The sequence below is a fragment of the Clarias gariepinus genome, chromosome 6, assembly GCF_024256425.1.
Source record: "Clarias gariepinus isolate MV-2021 ecotype Netherlands chromosome 6, CGAR_prim_01v2, whole genome shotgun sequence".
Lineage (NCBI taxonomy): Eukaryota > Metazoa > Chordata > Actinopteri > Siluriformes > Clariidae > Clarias > Clarias gariepinus.
The window spans coordinates 17,958,071-17,980,518 of record NC_071105.1 but is presented as its reverse complement, the minus strand read 5'-3'; the positions used below and the strand labels follow the sequence as shown (position 1 = coordinate 17,980,518).

Below are 22,448 nucleotides of genomic sequence, written 5' to 3'. Positions count from 1 at the left end.
AATTTAAAGCTCCTAAGATTTTCACACAGTCTTTTGATCTGAGTATAGTTATGCATAGATAGCCTCAAAATGTGTGTGTGTGTGTGTGTGTGTGTGTGTGTGTGTGTGTGTGTGTGTGTGTGTGTGTACTTGTATGTGTGTATGTGCAGAATGAGAAGGGAAGGGGATGACATGCTTGTCTAACTGGCCTGGGCTGTAATTGGCCAACGAATGGGTGCTTTCCCTAATCCCACATCAGCCTGTAATTGCTTCTGAGGGAAATGTGCAAAAAATGGCCTGGTGGGATAGAGACAGAAACAGAATGTGTGTGTGAGACAGAGAGAGAGAGCGAGAGAGAGAGAGAGAGAGAGAGCATGAGAGTATTACCAGATTTAGGAAGGAGGAGAAGGAGGAGGGGAAGAGGGAGGGCATGAGGAACAGAGATAAACGAGGAGAGAAGAAATATAGAGAGATAGAAAGAAGGAAGGCGCGAATGAGAGAGAGTGTAGAAAGGCACAGCTGGAGGGAGTAAAGTGGACGGAAATGATCCCTTTCACACAGAAGAGACTGGATGACGCATTTGGATCCTGCACCCACCACTCCATACCACTCAGTGTCCTTTCCAAATCATGCCCATTCACTCGCACAACACTCCAACCACAGCCTCGCCACCAATTGGTCAGTTTGTTAGAAGCGAACTGGTCGAACAGATGACTAGACGAGTGGGATCGAAAGACTGTGAGGCACATCAAAATTGAACTATTGTTTCTGTATTCTGGAGCTAAAGTATTAATAGCAGATTACAATAAGTTAATGCTTGTCTTATCCCAAGTCTCAACTTAACTAATGTAAGATTTCTCTCTAGTTCAGGCAGCTGCTCTACATTTCTAAAGGTGCCCAGGTCCCGAACAGCCTGTAGCACATGAGCCAGGTAATCAAGGTCTAAAATCACTGAAATTTTCAAGCCTGGTGTGCGCTATTGCAGGATATAAAGATTTTTTTAAACCAGATAATTTTAACCTTGCACATGTCAGTGGTGTGTCCACGTTTTTAGACATGTAGACATGGAACCTAATTATATTTTTGACAGTCCTGCATTTGCAGGATAGCTGATTTGTTTCCCTGGGCAAAATGAATGGGCACAAAATACCATCTCTGTATATGTTTTGTACTTGTAACGTAGTTCCAATTACTCAAGTATTTTTTTTTCACATACCCATAATGTTTCAGTTGTTATTTAAAAATTCACAAGGCAGAAATGTTGCATTAAAGAGCAACAAAATTGTAATGGATCATAGAGCTCAGTGGTTAAGGCATTGGATTACAGTTCGTTATGTCTCGGGTTCAAATCCCACGACCACTATATTGTCCCTGTTGGGCCCTAGAGTGAGGCTTGTATTTTTGTTCTGTTAACGTTGTGTATAAATGTCATTGCCCATAAGTGCTGCTGAATGCGTCCACATAGACACAGTCATCTTTTTATATTAGGACTACTTCATTCTTTTTGTAGCCTATATTTTCCAAGGTTTATATTGATTAGTTTATAACAATGAATAAACCAAATATTCTGTTCATTATGTAAGCATTACCAAAAAATTCGTAACTGTGAACATCAAATAATTAACCATGGGAAGTCTGAAAAACCTAGGTGCTTTATGCTGGAAGGTCTTTGAACATATGTGCATGTGTACCAAGACCTTCCAGCTTAGAGCACCCAGGTTTTGTACTCAAATATCCTTGCAATTAGCAAAATCCATGGTGGCATAAATTTTCACAAGATCCCCAGAACCACTAGCCACAAATAAAACAGCCCCAAATCAGCCTAGTATTTCCATTAACCCTGATGATGATGTGCATTACTAAATGTTTTTTATTATTTGACTACAATATAAGAAGCCATTTTTTGCGCTAATTACACTTAATGAAGCTCAGGAGTGCCATTTTGTGAGGTGTTCTCGGGAATACTTTCTTGCAACACACAAATAGCTTGGTTTAATAAAAGTGTAAATATAGAGATGTTTCGATATGACCCTATCTTTAGGTTTAATATCTTAAAATGCTTATATAGGCTATTTCCACCCATTTTCTCATTACATAGTTTACAAAAAAAAAATAATAATTTACATTATAACAAATGAAAAAGGAATTTTACATGTGCAACTCCATTTTTAAAGCTCAGAGAAACAGAGCATGGTTAAATGCAATACTTATTGTTAATACGTTTTTAAATTGTTGTAATCAATATGATATTTCTTTTCAGAAGAAATATACATGTATCATTTGTTTTTTCTTTGTTACAACATTTTGCCCCTATTTTTATGAAGAAAATCCTAGAGGGCATGTACATGCACTGCTCATTTTTTAAGAACTTTTTGAAAAGTGTTCACATACTTTTGACAAGAGGTTTACCATATGCAAACATACACTCATCTTGTCAGACTATGTATCTATGTATGAACCTTGACTATGCTCTCAATGGTCTGTGTAAGGCTGAGTGAGGAATTCAGTTTGCAGTGCTGCAGAGAGGCGAACTAGCGTAAATGAAATGTGGCAGACAGATTGCCATCCAATTTCATCCAGTCCAAACGTGTTTCTCTGCATTTTCATAAATAGAATTTCAGGTAGCCTTAATAGAACATGTCATTTAATAACACTTATTCTCCCAATATAGATATATTATCAAATGCCATAATAGGTCATTATCCAGCATGACCCAGAGGTCTAAGAGCAAATCCAAGCAATTTAATATTAAAATAGCAAGAAAGAAGAAATCTGAACCTAATCACTTTTCACTCTTAGGAATGTTAGCGCCAAAACAGGGACATAGGTGATATAGCCTTAATAACAATACCAACAAAAGGGTCCTGCGCACCCTATAGTGAAGGAACATCTCACAATTTCATGGTCCCCAGTTCTCATGGTCCTGAGCTCTCGAAACTGACACTCAGGGTTCACAGGTTCACCGATTTTGTGTTTCATTTCAAAAAACACGAAGTTAGAAGTGTGTCCCATCCAGGTTGTATTCCTGCTTAACCATGACCCTGGGGGTACATGGACTAGCCCTTAGGTACCCTGAAGAAACAAACTCGAGACTCTTTAAGAAGTCGTAGTTAGACTATTAGTACTATACTATGCATGCTACTATTAGTAAATTAGTTCTAAAGATGTCTTTGTTTTTAATATTACGGATTTAATTGTTACTGAAGATGTCCCAATTTAATCTTTAGTCCTTCAGTCCTACCTGTGCCCAGCTTAAGGATTAGGGACCAGGAGCAAATTTTCATTCAATATGAATGGATGAATTCAAACAGGGGGTGACATATTTGTCTTGGGTGATAGAAAACAACTTAAGAAACAAAATTTTACAGAAGAAATGACATCTGTTCTTTTGAATAGATTTTCTTTGTGGATGTCACCGCACTGAACAGCTAATTATGAAGGTTAGCCAATACATTACTGCACTGTCACTTTCGGTTTATATTGCACTGCTTCATTCAATATATATCTTTGCACCTCTATAACTTATGTTTATCATTGCATTAATGGATATTCCACCCATATTTATTCTGTATATACTGTAATTTATATATGTGCATATGCAATTTGTTATTTGAGCATGTTATCTTCTTGATATGTCTATAGTCCACTGCACATTGTTTGCAGCTATACTTTACAGTATATATACTATATTGCCAAAAGTATTCGCTCACCAGACTTTAAATGCATATAAACTTGAGTAACCTCCAATTCCTAATAAATAGTGTTTAATATGATCTTGGCTCACCCACAGGGTTTAGGAGTGTGTTTACGGGAATTTTTGACCCTTCCAGAAGTGCATTTGTGAGGTCAGACACTGATGTAGGCCTGGCTCACAGTCTCTGCTCTAATTCAACCCAAAGATGTTCTGTGCAGGCCAGTCAAATTCTCCCACACCAAACTCACTCATCAATGTCTTTATGGACCTTGCTTTGTGCACTGGTGCACAGTCATGTTGAAACTGGTGTGAGGTTGTTTTTCAGTCATTGGGCTCAGCCTCTTCGCTTCCAGTGAAAGGAACTCTAAATGCTTCAGCATACCAAGACATTTTGGACAATTTCAGCCTCCCAGCTTTGTGGGAACAGTTTGGGGCTGACCCGTTCCAGGGGAGTGAATACTTTTGGGAATATAGTACTGCACCTTTTGTACATAAGGATGCATACCATCATTTACCACTTTTGTTATTTGTTGTAAATAGGTAACTTATGCACTTCTGGTTGGATGCTAACTGCATTTCACTGGCTTTGTATACAGTATGTTCTTTGCACAATGACAATAAATTGAATCTAGTCTAATCTAATCTGATCTAATTTAATCTAATGTAATCTTATTTAAAAAGTAATTCTAAGGACAATTACCACAAGCATAAAATGAATTAGATGCGTACACTTTAATGCGGAATTAGCATTTTTTTTTTTTTTTTGGAAAGAATGAAACAGAGCATATCCTACTGTTGGACAGTTTGATGAGATGCCTCCGGGACACTTGACCAGCCACAATACATGTCAATAAGGCATTTTTCCCCTTTTTTGTACCCGTTACAAATGATCCTGTCACACCGATGATTTGCGACCATACTTCACAACCCTGGCTTTAAAGAATTACTGCACTTCGAATTGTGATTTTCATCACTTAAGAGTCCTCAGACATTTCCACCCTTCAGGTGTCTTGGATGACCTTGTGTGCATGCTGTAGCTCCTCCTCCTAGCTCTCGCACACCAGGAGTGTTGTGCTGCATTCAAGAGCTGCTTCCTTTCGCACTGGGGAAGTTTATAATTACACCATGACTCGTCTATTCCACTGATTAGAGATTGCACTCGTGTTTTTCATTGCCAGTGAATACCAGACCTAGCTCAACAGTGCAATGTAGAAATAGATCATAGAAAATTTGGTAATTATTAACGCAATGTTTCATGCATATTTTAGCAGAATCAAACCAAAACAGCAATATTTGCTTGTTAATTTAAAGTAAACAACAAATGCAATTCTTTATTAATGAATGTAATGCTAAGTAAAGTTAAACATTGCATGTGATGCTGAATTAAGCTGTTCTAATCAAATACTAAAATCCACCCTTTCCCTAATATATTTATTCTCAGTCATTCATAATCATTAAGTGAGTTGATATAGACTCTAATATTCCATTAATAATTGGAATAATAGACCAAACAGAATAAAAATAAATGATTGAAACAGCTCAGTTGGAATAGTCTGACCTTATTCGGATCGATCAGAATTAATTTTTTATCAGTATGAGAGGTGTGGTGTAAATCTTTGATAATTTGTTCAGTAGGCAAATATTATCCATGTAAGCATTTGATCTGATGTTCTATTTTTTTTTTTAAATAAATGTTACCCACATGGTGTAACATTATGTGATATGACAAGTTTCTGGGAGGGAAATTTTGCTTTTGTTCCTGATTGTAAAACTCTGTGAATCTCATCCAACCTGTCTTTATTTTTCATCCACTGGGTCTCGGGCTGAGGAAGAAACACTGATCAACTCCCCATTTTATCTGTAGTAAAGCATCTAACCAATCATAGACGAGACTGAATTTTTGTAATCAATCATATTGCAGAATTAACTCTCTATCGCACTCTATAGCACTATATATTAATAAAATGGAATGGGTAATTGCAGGAATGGGAGGTTTGGAACAAACTAGATTGCTTGCTTAGCAAGTTGTGACTAGTGAGGTTTAAGTAGTAGTCGTATCATTTAAAATTCTGACCACAGATATATGTGCTATATAGGATATAAAATATAAACAATAAACAAAAAAACAAAGACAATTCACATAAAACAAAAGGAGCTCTCCTTCACTTTGACAAACAGCGCAAGATTGTATCATCACAAATAATTTGGTGGGAAATTAATTAAATTTGGATGTTGCCTTGGATTATTTGTGCATTTGGGGACAAGCATGCTGCTTTTGCTGCCAAGTCCAGAAGTCGTACTACTTACACTTCCATATAACACAGAAGTGTAAAAAAGTCCAATATCTAACTTCTTAAACATATTTTTATGTTAGCCTCCTGACACAAAAAAATGTGCGACTGAGCATGAGCGCAGTTTTGAATGGTCAATATTCAATAACTCCAGTGTTGTGGATATTATTTGTAAGTTTGGCGGTTGGTGTAAACCAGCTTTACACTACTGACTGAAAGTCCTTCATCAAAAGAAAATTATTGGTTGTGAGTTGTAATTAGCTGCACTAGAACATACAATGAGTTCGGATTACTTGTCATTTAAATAAAGATCAGCACACTCATTGAGAAATTGACCAGCATGATGCAGCTATAAATATAGAGCTGGCAAAACTATTAAGCCAAACATGCTAATGGAAAGAAAATGGTCCTCATTACTCCAAGCTCAAATTGAAGATTGTTTCTGTTTATGTGACGCCATCTGTGCAATTGTGCAGTGATGATTGATGACGTTAGTAGAATGCAGTCATGTTCTTTAATCAGGTTTAATCATTCCAGGATTGTTATCATATCGTTTGTGTTATTGGACAATCTGTTGTCGAGTTTTTTTTCGGATCACTTCATATACGCTTAGTAGTAATGAACATATGATAGTCTTGAAATAACGCTGAAATGTCACAGAGTAAACCCGGGTTGAGCCTAATTGGCACCTAATCTGCATATATGACAATTCGGGCAGCACGTGAAGGCAGCCTGTGTCACTCCGGCGGCGTCTCCCTCCTCCTCGTGCCTGCAGCCGCCTCACTATTGGTCGCGCGCGCGCACACACACACACACACAAGCAGTCCGCGTTCCAGAGCCGGTGCGCGCGCGCTGCTACTCCCGCCGCAGTGTGCATGTGCTCGAGTCTGCCTGATACTACAGCACAAACCTGCAGGCTCCTGCTCACCCGCCATACAGCGCACATCTACACCGTTTGCCCGGACCGTTACCGTTAACATGGTGTAATAATAAACTTGCATGTGGCACAATTATGATGCGCTTTTTAAATCTAAAGCATTAGGTTCACGACACCTAGAAGCAGAGAGAGAGAGAGAGAGAGAGACACCTGTCCGGGAATGTAGCGGAGACCGTCCGCTCCTGGGCTCGCGAGGTAAGTTATGGATAGTTGTAAACATGTCCATGTCACCAGCACGGCGCATAACACTGCGGCTTACACTGGACATGCGTTTTAACTCTCCCACATGTATAATAGATCTTTATGGAATGTGTGTACAATTGCATGATTATTCTGTTTGTTCACTATAAGCAAACTGATAGGAAATTATTTGAACTCCGGGAGAAAAACGCTGCCCTTAATGTTATTTTGTCTTTTTAATATAGGCTATATTTACACATATTTACACTATTTGTGTTTTTTTTTTTTTTAAACCATAACGCATATTTATACTGTAGGGTCTATTTGGAGTCTGCTCAGGCAGCATCTTGTTCTATCTGCATGATTTGTGCGCAGTGATGTATTTCATCCAGATAGACATATACAGCAAACAGTGCAGGGCAAGTGTGTAGGAAGCTTATAAAGCTAAGAATAATGTTAAACTAATAAGAAGTTTGTATTTAGCCCAGGGACAATGTGTTGAAAATATTATCTTTTATCACTTAATCGATTTTCCATCAGCGCACTAAATACTTTTTTTGCATTACAAAATGTTCAATTATGCATTATGTCAGATACAGCATTCATGATTTATTTGTGCTCCAAGAATTACATTATAAGGATTAAAAATCAAGGTTTACAAGTTTACTATTTTAAAAGTCAAATATTAAATTGTACATAAAAATATTTACATGTTATTCTTTAAAACGTAAAAAAAAAGTACAATATCAAATGTATCATATTTTTATTTCTATATTGATATTTTATCTTTGTATTACCCTGCCTCACTTTTAATATAGTGTGTGATTAATGAGAATGAGATTCACTTTACAATGAGACAGAAGCAATGATGCAATGTTAAACCAGGAGTTTCAAGTAGAAAAAAAAAAGTAACATTTTTTTTTTCATGTCATAGATCCTAACAAGTGGTTAGGATCTATGACATCCTAACCACATACAAAATCAAAAGAAGCACACACAAACACACAATTATACTGTATACCTCTGGCACTATTTATGGCATATGCATAGCCAGGGGATTTTGAAATCACAGATGCATTGCTTCTCAACCCAGAGACCCTGTCTCCTCCTCAGAATCCTGTGAGACTTAGTTTCCTGGTCCACTAAAGATTCATCGGGGGAATTTCTTTTCTACAATCATGAGTCTAGTTAAGTGAGAAAATATTCTAGGTGTAGAGGACTGCACTGTTGTGCTTGGAATTTTAACATGTATTTATAATGGCCTGGCTTGACTGGATTTAACTTGGAGTTTTAACTACTGAATGCTCTCACACAAGAATGTGATGCATTCTGTAAAGTCTACATATTATACTGTATGTGCCTCTGTGTTTCAGTCTCATATCTCATCTTAGATGGCTCCCAGGGTTCATATAGAACTCCGCAACTTGTTTGTTCTCTGTTGCTTTGATGCATGTTGCACAAAAGAGTATTTTTCCTCTATTAAATTGTACTACTTTGACAAGGGTATTGAGTGATGAAAGCAACAATCCATTCTCTACCCCATAGAAATAGAGATAATGTGGGATGGGGTAAAGTTCTAGGGAGTGTAAGGGCAAATCAGACAGGGAGAGAAGGCAAATGTACCTCATAGTTGCAGAAGGAAAAGAGGTAAGGACCAGATAAAATGATATATGCAATGGAGGAAAGGGAAAGGGTTATGCAGGATATGATGAGGTGAAAAGCATACTTGAGAGAGCAGTGGAATCTCAATGACAGGGTTCCTTGCTTGTGTGGTTCCAATATGAATGGAAGTTAACCTCTTGACAGACAGAGACATCTATTACCATTAAACTGTCCTCTAATCTTTCTTTCTTCCTCGCTACCTCACTCACTCTGTTGCCAGGAGATGAATTAGATTAATTCTATTCTAATTGCCTCTTTCTCTAGATAAGAAACTTCATCATTTCAGCCAAATGGCTCCATGTCCGAGGCTCCATCTATCTTTGGCCATCTTTCTTGCTTTCTCTGACCCCCTGCTTTTGCACCCCACCCATTGCTTATTTTAAATTATCTAAAGCCTTTGTGTTATATTATTAATGTGTTTAAAAAATCCACAAAACCGGAGATTTATTTCTGAATCATCCAAATTTATGGTTAGATGAAAGAATACTCCAGCGATACTGTATGAATTGACCTTACATAATTCAAGATGGTTATATTCTAACAGTTCTTAATTACTAATAGTAATTAATAGTAGGATTAATAGTAATCCTTACATAGTACCCACAGTAATATTTTACTGTTTTAACTAGAGGCTGTGTGTGTGTGTGTGTGTGTGTGTGTGTGTGTGTGTGTGTGTGTGTGTGTGTGAAAGTGTGTGTGTTGATAATGATGATAAGTCTCTGTGTAAACAGCTACTGGCTTGTCAGATATTCAATAATCTAAAAGCAGAAGAAAGATTTAGGCTTTCTTACCTGTGTTGATGGATTCTTCGGTGTGTGCTGTGGTAATCTGATGCACATCTATGTAACAGCTTTTTCACATAAGAAAACCTACTTCTTCAATGTCAAAGCATAACCTCAGTGGCTTTCTAGACATTTTTCTGTTCTCTAAATGTTTTCCAGCAAAGTGCAAGTGCGCGGGTTGAAATGGGCATTTGTAAGACTCATTTTGTCTCCATGTTGACATTTAGCTTCATAATTATTAGAGATGGCACCAATCTGATATTCAGGATTGGTATCAGGCCAATGCCAGAAGAAAATGGTGCATCAGATATTAGAGAGAAAAAATAGTAAATATAATCTGATCTTGTAACAAATGCAGAGGATTTCAATTTAAATATTTTTTTGGAACTGTAAATGTTTACATAAAAGGACATTTTGTTGAGATCATTTAAAGTATACATTAAATTTATACTTTACATTTTAACATATTTTGCAGTGTAAATGTTTTCAGTGTTAACTGTCCAAGATTTAAAGCATTATTTGTATCTGTATTTTTAATAAAAAATGTATTTTAATGGTTAATATTGGATGTTATTTGTGCTGTAGTATTGGTATTAGAAAAGAAATAGTGATATCATGCCATCTTATGCCAATTATTCTCCAAAGTTGTTTAATGGTTATGTAGGAAAAGACTATGTACCTAGTGGGCACACAAACTAGCCCTCAGGTCATGATGAGCAGGGCTTTTCAATCCTTTTCAAGACATCTCAAGTATGAGGACTTTTTTGTCTAAAGACACCTGGGGTTTTAACTTTATTTACTTATTTATTTGTTTGTTTATTTATCTGTTTGTATGTATATTTCTTTACTTTAATGGGTCCTGAAGATGTCATATCTGTGCCCACTGGGTAGATCTGCCACAATCAGTGTAGCTGATGTTCTGCTCACTTTTTACTCTTTGTACTCTTCCAGAGGTAAATAATGCACATGTATAATTATACACTAGTACAATGATAAGTGGCCTTTAATGCAGTGGCATGAAAACAAAAGCAGTTTTCTTCAGCATGCACTTTTCTCAGTCTGTACAATCTGTACGCAAACAGAACAGATGTGTGTAATTGTTGTTGTTGTTTTTTTTTCACACTGTGGATGAAAAGGTCATGACCATTCCCAGCCACAGTGTGTGTGAGTTCATATTATCCACTCTAAGTGTGACCGGATATAGCTTGAAATGGCTAGAAAGCTCCTATACTTTAAAGTCTGTGTATCTCATCGAACGGTTATTTCTGTTCCGAAAATGGCCTGTTACAGGCGGATCGGAACATTAGATCTTATCTGTGGGCTTCACCCAATCGGGAAAGTGTATGGATTTTCAAGTATTAATAACCATGCTTTATTGACCATCACCAGACATCAGCGAAGGGATCAGGCATGCGGCATAGTGTGAAAGGATGTGTTGATACCAGTATTCTATTTAGAAGAAATAGATAATATTAGTCACGGGAAAAAAAAGTCAAGACTTAGGGTAAAAATTGTTGTCTCATTCTATCCAATGAACCAAAAATAGCAGTTGTTCCCCTGAAAGTAAATTGAGTGTAGTCAGCCATCTGCCATGCGTTTTGATCTGAGCCACACAATAAGCTTTTTCAATATGTCCAAAAATTCATTCTTCCTAACTGTGAAAGAACTCAAACATAAAGTCAGGGCTTTACAAAAGAACACACAGCCCTGTCTAGATGTCACATGGTTTGACAATGAATGCACATCTTAATAACCCATTAGGGTGATATACAGTAGTCTCATAGCACAAATGACTATATCTGGGCAGCACCACCAGAACACAAGTTGTTGTGAGAGCAGTCATCTGAGTGTCACTGATGTAAGAGGAGCTCAGTAGTAGGAGATTAGCATGCAGAATGATGCTGCTGTGGTTTCTGGCGATGGTTCTATAATTGGCGATATTTATGGTGATGTTTTCTGTAATTGGTTCTGGATACATGTTGGTATGGTGCTTTATAGTTTGCACAATGATGGACTGTATGACATTTTATTTAGCTGTATCAGTCATTAAGTCAAAGCACATAATTAGAAATATGATATACTGGACTGCCTGCCCTCATCGACACATAGTGTTTTATGGTGTTGTTATATTATTTCATGAGGATGCAGAGTGGTGTCACGTTTTATGGCGGATAGTTTCAGCTGTAGTGAAATATTGTGCCTACTCGTCTGTGTGGGCTGCCATCTCTATCTCTCGCTCTCTCTCTTTCTGGGAGAGATTTATGAGTAGGAGGTGTGTGGAGGAGCAGAGGGCAGATGAGTTCAGCATAACACTGTACTTACATTTTTTTTAAAATATATTTATCTCTTACTCTTTATCACTCTTTTTATTCTATTGTTCATTTGCCCTTGCATGCAGAGTGTAAATTGAGAAACGTTAAGAAACATACAAGAAAAAAGAAACAAGAAGGCAGCAGTCTGCAAGAATCACCAGTGTTCTAGCTCTAATTTGAAAACCTGACACATTTTGTCATATTGTTATGAATGTACATCTGTTTCTTAATTAAAACGTCATTATATTTGGGAGTAAATCAAGACAATTGCTTTCTATTTTGTCATGCTCCTTTGCAGTCGGTGGATCTTAATTGTGAAGAATGTGTGTGAGGAAAATGATTTAAAATTCTAAGAAACCTTTAATCTCATTAAAGGTTTCTTAGAATTCCAAATTGGTTGTGCCTTCCTGGAAGCTGAGGTCCCAGTGCTACTTTTTAATTCACATGTGTCTAAACACTGCTTTAGACATGTCTGCAGCTCTCTCACCATCTGGTTAAGTGAACAAAATAGGCATAGAAAAACACAGCATGTCAGAATGAGCAGCTCTTCTCAGGCAGTTTGAAAGGAATGAGGTCATTCTTTTATGAGGAGGCAAACTCACAATGGGTCAAAAACGATGTCATTCTCTTGACATTATATTAAAGTGGATCTCTTTTTGAAAACCATGGAGAAGTAAAGTGAGTATTTTGCTTGTAATTCGAGTATAAGGCATATGTGCTCTTAGTAAGTGATGTTTTGTGTGCGGTGAGCAAAAGACTCGTCATTGTCCTGATACGACAGTGCAGAAACAGAAAAATGCACCTCAGAGACTTTCGCTGCATTTTTGCCTTGCAGTTTGTGTAATCCAAATAAAAGGAAAAACCCACCAATGTGATAAGAATATTTAGGCTTTAATCATCAGTGAAATAGAGGCTTGGACTTAAACCATGACTGCATAAAGTAATGTGAATTAAGTGATTGATTTGGTTGGTGGTTATGGTATAACTAACTACATGTAATTGAACCAGTGTACAAGCAATGCAAAGCAGTGATTAAAACAGATCCCTCGTAAATTCCGAGCCAAAGATTTGAAAGCAACAGTTTTCTTCCCTGCGCTTTTTTCCCTTTCTCAGGGCCGCCAGATTGGATAATTTGATCTGCAAGTTATGGGCAAGAATTTTACGCTGGGTGTCCTTCTTACCACAACCCATCTATTTCCCGAAGCTTGGGACTAGCATTGCAGTGCCTTGCATCTGTCTAGGTATTATATATGGGCATAGGGTTAAGGGCCTCACCTAAGGGCCCAACTACATATGAAAAAATCTATTCGGTTGGATATCACGAATATTTTGTGTGGCAAGTCATTTTAAAATCTATTTTTAAATACATTTTTTATTTATATTTGTTTGCCCTTGAGATGATACAATGTTGAAATTTCTTCAATAATCCTACAGGTGGTGCCCTTTAAACTATTCACATATCGGAAGGCAGCACAGCGTTATGTGTGATAGGAGCAAATTATTTCACAAAATATAAAAAATATGTACTATTGAATAATTGATATTTATAAAATCATGATACATATAGAATTGCAGTACAAATCAAATAGGCACCTAGGTATTGTGATAGTATTGTATTGGGCATTAAGCTGGAACATTAAAAAAATCATTCTAAGATTTACGCTGACGTGTTAAAATGAAGCATAGAAATAAATATCTGAGTAATCCATTCATGAGTGTTCAGTCGACGTGTAAGTGGTATAGCATAATATCTTCTTTCTATATCTGTTCCTACTCTACTTTTCAATTCAGTGTGAGCTACTTCACCTTGACCAGATTTCAGTAAGCATGTGCTGTGTTGGTTGTTGGTAGATTAACTGTAAGGCTCATTTAAAAAAAAAAAAAAATCAGTTTGCTTTTGTAAATTTGGCCTGTAGTGTACCTCCATATCAGGGGACTTCATTAGGAAGTGTGTGGTAGCTTGAACACACTCACACACACACACAATCGCACACAAGCAGCCTCATCAGCCAACCCACAATCGACAACACAGTCCCTGTATATCCAGTTTCCTATTGCTGGGAACAGAGTTTTCGCTTTTTTAAGTATTTAGACACTTTATAAGGGAGATTTTAAATTTAGATACTAAGTAATTATATTTTCTATCCACTGATAGCTAAAGCTTATCCCACATAAAGGGGAAGTAAACACCGTCTTATCATAGGAATAACCGAGGACATAGAAAGAAAGTAAGTGCAGCATCCAAATCAAGCCAATCTCACCAACAATTATTTATTAATTTTAGATTATTTTAGGTTAAGGTTAAGTTTAACACATGCTAGCAGTATTAGTATATATTAATGTACAATATGTATAATTAAACATCTATTGTTTTATGGCTTTCATTTGAATAAGATCTGTGCTTACTATCATTTGGAGAAGCAGAGCACAAAAAAAAAACAATTTTAATCTTATTTTATCCTCTTATTCTTAAAAAGCAAATTCATGCAATACATGAACATTTTAGACACACCAGTTTTAAACTGTGACATTTGTGGTGTGCATGGTGGAATTTTAAGCAATGATGAATAACAATGTAGACGTTTTAGCTGCCCTGACTTAACTAAGGCAAGCTTCAAGAGAATGAAATTTTTAAAGCATGATTCAACTTGGTCTTAAATATACAGGGAGCTCTATATAGGTAGCACTCTATTTATACACATCATTTCTGTCACCTTTTACAGTATATACAGACTAATTTGTGGTCAGTGCTTGGCTGTAGACTAAGTGGTGTTGGGTCAAATGAATTTTAAATTGGATTCTCTCTTAGTCACAGACACAGTCCCAAGATCTTTAAGCCATCAGAAAAAAATCAATGCTTACTTTTCTGTAATCTCTCATTCCTGAGCACTGAAAAGAATTAAACTGCCAGCAATTTACACCTTAATCTTTTGACAGGAAACAGAGCTTGAGGCTGTAGCCACAAATTAGACAACGTGTAAACAGATTTCTGATATATCTCCAGCGTAATCTTGAGAAGCAAAGACAGATCAGTTCTAAATGAAGTCATGTGTTCTGTTATCATTCAGAAAACACCTAACATCAGCTGTCCTTTTCCGTGTCTTTTTTTTGTTGTTGTTGCTTTAGTTGTGTTAATCCTTTACAATCCTAAGTGGTTTATCAGTTTCAAGGTTTGCGATAGGTCCTGTACTTGTCTGACATACACACCATATTTGCATTTAACCTTGCTATTTCCTCACTTAAACACTCTCCCTCTGGCTAGTCTTCGACTTGGGCGGCATCAAAAATGTATCTTTTTTTGGATAGTTGGACCTCGATTTGTTGGCGGGCTCGATTCGGGTTTGACCTACACAGTGGCACTGACAATAATGCTACTTTATCACAACGGAACAGATTAAGGAGGAGGAGAGAGAGTATTGCCTTCGGGAGCTTTGTTTCTTCGGTCTGAGTGAGAAAACCACAGCAGCGTTTTTACTCCTGGAGCGACATGTTTAGCTGTAAAATGAGATTGCCATCCCATCATCCTCACTATGTCTCTAGCCACCCTCTACACACACGTACACACACTTCCCCCGCTCGTTTCCTTCATATTGTCCTGTTTTGAGACCAAGAATCTCAGAGCCAATTCCACTGTCAGAAGGCATCAATATTGGAGATGTCTACAGTTAACCCATCAAACATGCTTTGTCATTGGCCACAGTATAAAGGGAGAGAGAAAATAAAAGACCGGGCCCTTTTGCTTGTCAGTTATTATCTCTGTGTTCTCATCTCTGACACAGCAAACATCAGGCAGTCCACTCACGCTCTCAGCCAGCTTGAAAATCTGTACTACAAGCTGAGAGAGAAGAGAATCAACGGGTGATGAGAGGAAAGGAGACAGAGAGGGGGAGAAATGGATAGGGGCAGAAAGAGGAAAGGATACAGGGAGAATGGGAATAAGGAACCGAGACAGAGCGACAGAAATGAGAATGTGGGGAAAGGAAAGGGATGAGAGACCATAACACTCAGCAAGCAGTCCTATCCTTCACATTTCTTATATACACTTATATTACTTCTCCATTATCCTGGTCGTTTGTGCCGCGTTATTGTTGTGTCTGACTCGCTTGCTCTGTCCTGTTCTATCTGTTCTATCTTTTTTTTTTCTGTCCTGAGGCAACCACCGTTAAACTGTTTTTAATCCTTTTTATCCATGCAATGATACTTTGGTAATAAGATACAAACAATAAAAGCAGAACACATCAGCAACATTTGGCCACATCTGGCCTCCTGTTAAGATCACCCCTTAGCCCTGTTGCTATGGCAACGATAATAGGAGTGAATAGTAGGCTATCAGACTGAGAAAATGTTTATTTGCTTTATGCATACATAAGTAAAGAATATTAGTTTGGAGCCGGGGCAAGTGACTGTGTGTGGTTCTCAGAATGTAATTTTGTATCCTCTCTAAATGAAACAGCAATAAGGATCTAAGAAACAGAGCAGCTGCTCTTTACTGGATCTTTTAGGAACTTTGTGTTATTTAAACGGCTAAAACACCCTTTTAACACATACAATTTTACGCGTACATACTGCCTCACATGTACTGTTCCTGTACAGGTGAGTAAATAATGAAATAGTAAATAGCATTTGTGCTTATCTGTGAGTAAAATCATTTGTGGGTGTTACTGAGCTTTGTTTGCAATACAAATGTATCCATACATTAAAAAAATTAAACAACTACATAAAAAATATATGGAAAAAATAAAGACTTAATTTACGGCTAAAATGTACCATCTTGCCTTTTTATACAATACTGTTCAAGAATTGTGAGCCATCCTTCATTTCTTCATATTTTGCCTCCAAAGAGCCAGACTTGCTTGTATTTTTAATGTAGTCTTGAAAAAATAGTTTGCCAGCCTTCCTGCAGGACATTTTGTCTCTCATTTTTTCTGAACATTTTTGCCTCTAATTTTTTAGTCCAGTCTCTGTACCTGACCAGTTTCAGAGGAATGTTTTTGGTCGTTAACCCACATATAAATCATTTAATCATGAAAACATCTAACTTAAGGCATTAACCGGTGAGAAACAGGTGCAGATGATGACGGATGATCGGGCCGTGATTAGTATACTGGTGAGGGTGGAAACTGAGCGATTGGAACAGATGAAAGTGGAAATTAGGTTGCTGCTGAGGTTGCTGCACAAACAACCAATTTTTAATTTCTTCAAGCACTTGCAGCCTGTCACAGTAAGACTTTTGTTTCATTTATTTAATTTAATCTACATAGTTTAATTTAATTAATTGAATCCGGGTTGGGTCTGTGTTTGTGGAGATTGCATGTTCTGCCCGTGCTTAGTGGGTTTCCTCTGGGTACTCTGGTTTCCTCTCATAGTCCACAGACTTGCAGATTTAGCTAGTCGCTATTTTCAAATTGTGTGGGTGCGTGTGTATGTGTGTCCTGCGACGGATTTTCACCCTGTACATAGTGTAACCTGCCTCGTGCCCAAAGTCTCTGGTATAGTCTCCAAACCTCCCATGACCCTGTACACGATATGCGATATAGAAAATGAATGAATAAAGGAAAATAGACAGATTTTTGGCACTGGACTTTACACGATACGGGCCTAAAGTATATACATTTATATGCACATGTGATGGCATATATTATGCTATAAACTATATTACTGTTACTGTTTCTATGTTTACTTTTGTATAGCAGCCTTCTGCATTTAGGGGATATTATTTGTGGTTTTAGGATTGCAGAGTCAAAGAACAAAAAAATTTTTTTTTATATAGTAATTTTCATACTAATATATCTTTTTGGGTCTTGTGACACTACAGTGTATATTTATTAATTTATCCAGTACAGTGCTTCAATATCCAAATCATATCACATTTCATTTACATATTTCACTTTTTTGCATCATTTAGCTGGTCTATATTTAGAGGCTGCATAGTGTGAAAGTTGGGCAGGTTCTGTGCGCATACATGGCAACTTTTCTCCATAAACTGCAATATCTGATGCTCATTATACCATAGGCGTGTGGCAGTTTGGATGGCAGATATGTAGCAGCTGGAGTAATGTTGCAGTAGTGTAGCACTGCAAGATTCAATTCGACAGAAAACTACAAAATACCAAAATTGATGGATGCCCTTACAATTATATGCATTCAGAGAAATTCAGTGATGCAGCCGTGAAATTTTTGTAAGGCTACACATGTACAAATCAGCACAAGTCCTTTTATTTATATATAACCAAGGCAAGAATAGCGAGGGGCCCAAAGAGAATAGATCGCTAGAGGAAAGATTACATCCTGACACAGCAGCAGTTCTTTTACAGACAGGAAGCAAAACTGCTAATCAGAATTCTTACTCTACAAGAATTACATTAATTAAGGATTTTTTCTCTTCTCATCATTTATGATCAGGGTTAATGCTGCATAGCTCATTGTCCGTGTATGATGTGCTTTATCTGCCTTAATCTCTTGTGTCTTATTATTCTAGAACTTCCACTTCCTTGTTGACTGCATGCTGCTTTGGCAACAAGATCCCATTATGCTGTGGGTCAGTCATCATGGTCCTGCCTAAGGGGCAACATGACTTGTCAAAGTACATGAGGTCTGCACCCAGACAAAATGGGGACAGAGAGTTACACTCAGCAGCTCCAGCTGGAGACCAGTGATGGTGCTGGAACGCTGGCCAGCATCACCAGTGTGGAGGGGCCAATGGGAGAAAGTGTCGACACAGGATGGTTCATGCCTTATCCAATTGGTTTCCAGGTGTCACTTACCTGCTTTCTCTTACTGGAACTGGTACTAGGCTTTAGCAGTAACTTGACAGTACTAGTGCTTTACTGCTCCCAGTCCAACTTGGTTGATTCTGTGAGTAACATGGTAACGGTCAACTTACATGTTCTTGACATTGTTGTGTGTGTGCTATGTCTGCCGTTAACAATTGTTGTGGTGCTGCTGCCAACGGGTCGCAACCTGGAACTTGTCTGCTGCTTTCATGAAGCTTGTGTCACATTTGCAAGCATCTCCACAGCCATCAATGTGCTAGTCATCAGTTTGGATCGCTATGACATCTCTGTGCGACCTGCTAACCGGTTCCTCACTCCTCGATGGGCAGCACTTCTGTTGGCTGCTGTGTGGGCTGTGTCTCTTGCAGTTTTCTTCATCCCCTTTATAGAGGTGGATTTTTTTTCATCAGAGCCAGAGAATGGGTTGGCCAGCAGCTCAGTGGCACCGGCTTGGCGTAACAGGACACTACTCTGTGTGGGAGGACAAGGTTATTACACAGCCCTCGGAATGTACTACCACATCCTATTACAGGTGCCCATTTTCTTTGTCACAATCATAGTCATGCTTTTCACCTACTCAAGAATACTTCGAGCACTGAACATCCGTATCGGGTCGCATATGAGAAGAAGTCAGCGTCGTAGTGGAGCAACCTGTAAAGGGCGCCAGAAGAGACGGAAAAAAAAGCGAGGCTCAGCGGATATTGAAGGAGGAGTACAAACAACAAACCAGACCAAGCAATTAACACATCCTCCACTCATCTCCTCTTCAGCTCCAACCCCTACAGCCACCTCACCTCCGCCTCTGTCCTCCACCCCACTAGTTAGTGCCAGCACTGCGACGCCGCCCGTTCCAGCAGTAGGTGTTCAGGCTTCAGTTTCAGCCATCATCGCTCTCCGCAGAGCTGTAAGGCGGCACAGAGATCGGCGAGAGCGTCAGAGACGGGTTTTCAGGATGTCCCTCATTATTATCTGCAGCTTCTTAGGCTGCTGGGCACCGATATCTGTGGCAAACATTCTAATTCTGACTCTGGGTCCCAGCGACACTCTTGTTCGAGTACGGCTTTGGTTCTTGGCCATGGCCTATGGCACCACTATATCCCATCCAATGCTGTATGCCTTCACAAGGCAGAAGCTTCGTCGGGCTCTCAGGGCCAAAGTAAAGAAGCGGGTGGTGTCTTTGCTGCAAGTGGATCCTTCCCCAGGTGGAACAGTCATCCATAATTCCTGGGTCGAGCCACGACAAGGACGTAAGATTCGTTTAGAAGGCAGCGATGCTACAGACCGGTGTCTAACAGAACCACTATGAATTAAAGCAACAAGACCTTCTGTTTGCATATTCGTCCAATATGACAGCACATCGAGAGAAGAAATTGTGTTTGAAGTGTGATGTTCAAATGAATAAAGAGGACACAATGAACACAATAAATAGACTCATAATAATCAGTGGGTTAAAATGTTTTAAGATGTATTCTTTGCAAGTTGTGTATTGACTTACAAGGTTAATATTTTACTCATATCGAAAGCATTATTTTTAAAGTGGAAGTGATAATAACCTGGAGTATTACTAAAAGATCTATTTTAAACTTGCTTTAATTTGTAGTATACATTTTGTGTGCAAAACACCAGGACCTACCTATCTATCTATCTATCTATCTATCTATCTATCTATCTATCTATCTATCTATGTAATATAATGTAAAATACAAAATGTAATTGTGCAATATAAATTTTATTTACTTAGGCATAACTGTGCATATCAAGGTATTTTACAAAATTGTATAATAGTCAGTAATAAGTTAATCTGCAATATTTGCAACTTGAGGTTGAATGGAGAATGGCACAGGTGTGCCAATTAAGCAGCTCATTTGTTTGTTAACTAGCGTTCTTGTTAGAGATAAGACAAAGAAGCCACCTCTGGGGCTCTTTAGCAACTGTTGTTTAGGACATTTTACTATCACCAGCGAATCATGAGGAGAGCATGAGGAGAGGGCTGATGCAAAAGCTTAAGCACTCAGTTATCTAGACTCGACCCTGGCCTTCTCTAATACACCTACACATTTGTTCACACCGGGTTAGATATGGACTTTAAATGCTCGAGTCTAGCAGCACAATGTGGACTTAAGTCCATGTTTACATAATGGTAAACTTGCTCTTTGAGAGTATTCACCAAGGCACTAATCTTCAGTAGCAGCTTACAAGTAAACAAAATGTACAATAGCTATAATTTGTTATTTAGATGCATGTGAAAGCGTTCTCTGCTACAAGGGCAAATACATTCCTGACCATGCCTTATATCGCCTAACATCAGTACTGTGGTGTTGAATGTGCTTTTTTTTTTTCCACAGATAATGAAAGTGTTCCTAAATACTGCATTATTTATCACTAATTAATTCTGCAAAGAAAAATGACTGTTCTGCAAAGGAAAGTGTGACTCCTACTTCTACTTCTGCTCCTAGGAGATTATAAGTTCCTGTGCTGTAAACAAAATACTTAAACCTCAAAATGAACATGTACACCCTGACTAATGCTGGGTTCATGTTAGTGTTAGTACACTTTTAGTCAGTGTGCACTGCTTAGGGTTGATGTACTACATGCCAGCAGGTAAACACAGGGGAGGTGCATTTGCATATTTATACATTTATTATGAGTCTGTGAGTGTATGGTAGATGCTAATGACTGTACATATATACATGTTTATAGCCACAGTGTACTGTAGAATGTGGTAGGTCTATAAAGACAATACCATGTTTACAGAGTCATTATCAAAAAACACACAACTAGGTACTTCCGTAAGCAAGTTGAGTGTTAAAGTCTACATGCAGGATACCTCACATGCCCTTTTAACGTAAACTGTGTAGAAAATTGTGATCTTTTCAGTGGGCTCAGTGAATATTATTAATGGATAAAGGTCAGTGAGTCAAAACCTTGTATAGTTAATGTTTATAATCGTTATACGTGGACAATATAATAATAATTGCTGCATAAGAATAGATTAGCATTCCTTAGCTTTGACTCACAATATTTTATGAAGATAAACTAAATGGGGGCCTCATTTCTGTCTGAGCAGTATAATAAAATGGATGAGCGGCTCTGATGCCAGAGGAAAAGAAAATCCCAAGAGGCTGCTGCACACCTCCCCAGACTGATCACACATTAGCTGGTTTCTTTGGAGTCCATATGGAGATAAGAAGATCAGAGGGAGGTTTTATTTTCCATTATTACGTGTCAGTGGCATAAGCGCTACAAGATCACAGCAGAATCTTTTCATGTATTTGTGAAGGTTCTATTTAATGCAGACACTGTTTGTGTCGAGCTGGATGCACATCCTTTGACCATGCACTGCATGTTCTATAAAGCTGTAATTATTGTATAATAATGTTATTGTGCTGTTTTAACATATGTTTACAATGTGTGTATCAATAAATTTTACTGTTTTATTTACAGTAGGTGAGATATTATTCTTTAAATCCCCTGAAATCATGTATATTCTTATAGTATGTTTGTCGAAAGACATGGACATTTTTAACTCTGTACACACACGAATAAACACAGACCAAAATTTCAAAGATATTAAACATTTCCACATTCTTTCCCTGTAAAACTCAAGCTTTTGTGAGTTTGACTATGTGGAATATCGACCTAGGTTTTCAGTAAAATAGGATGAAAGTAGTGTGTAGGCTGTAGCACCCTGGAGATACACTATACCACACACACATGAACACACACACACACTCAAACTGATGTAATGGCACAGACCAGTAAAACTACACATACAGTGTTCTAAGGGGCATAAACACCAGACACATTGCTAAATTCTGTCATGTTTGTAGTTTCCTCC

At 38.0% G+C, this 22,448-nt stretch overlaps 1 protein-coding gene across 1 annotated transcript; it reads left to right on the top strand.

The window, feature by feature from the left end:
- The first annotated feature begins 6,850 nt into the window (after positions 1–6,850).
- Positions 6,851–22,016, top strand: LOC128526866 (G-protein coupled receptor 22-like). The gene is made up of 2 exons (XM_053499057.1): positions 6,851–7,096; positions 18,316–22,016. The coding sequence occupies exon 2, from the start codon at positions 18,447–18,449 to the stop codon at positions 19,914–19,916; it is 1,470 nt and encodes a 489-aa protein (XP_053355032.1). The 5' UTR covers positions 6,851–7,096; positions 18,316–18,446; the 3' UTR covers positions 19,917–22,016.
- The last annotated feature ends 432 nt before the right edge of the window (positions 22,017–22,448 follow it).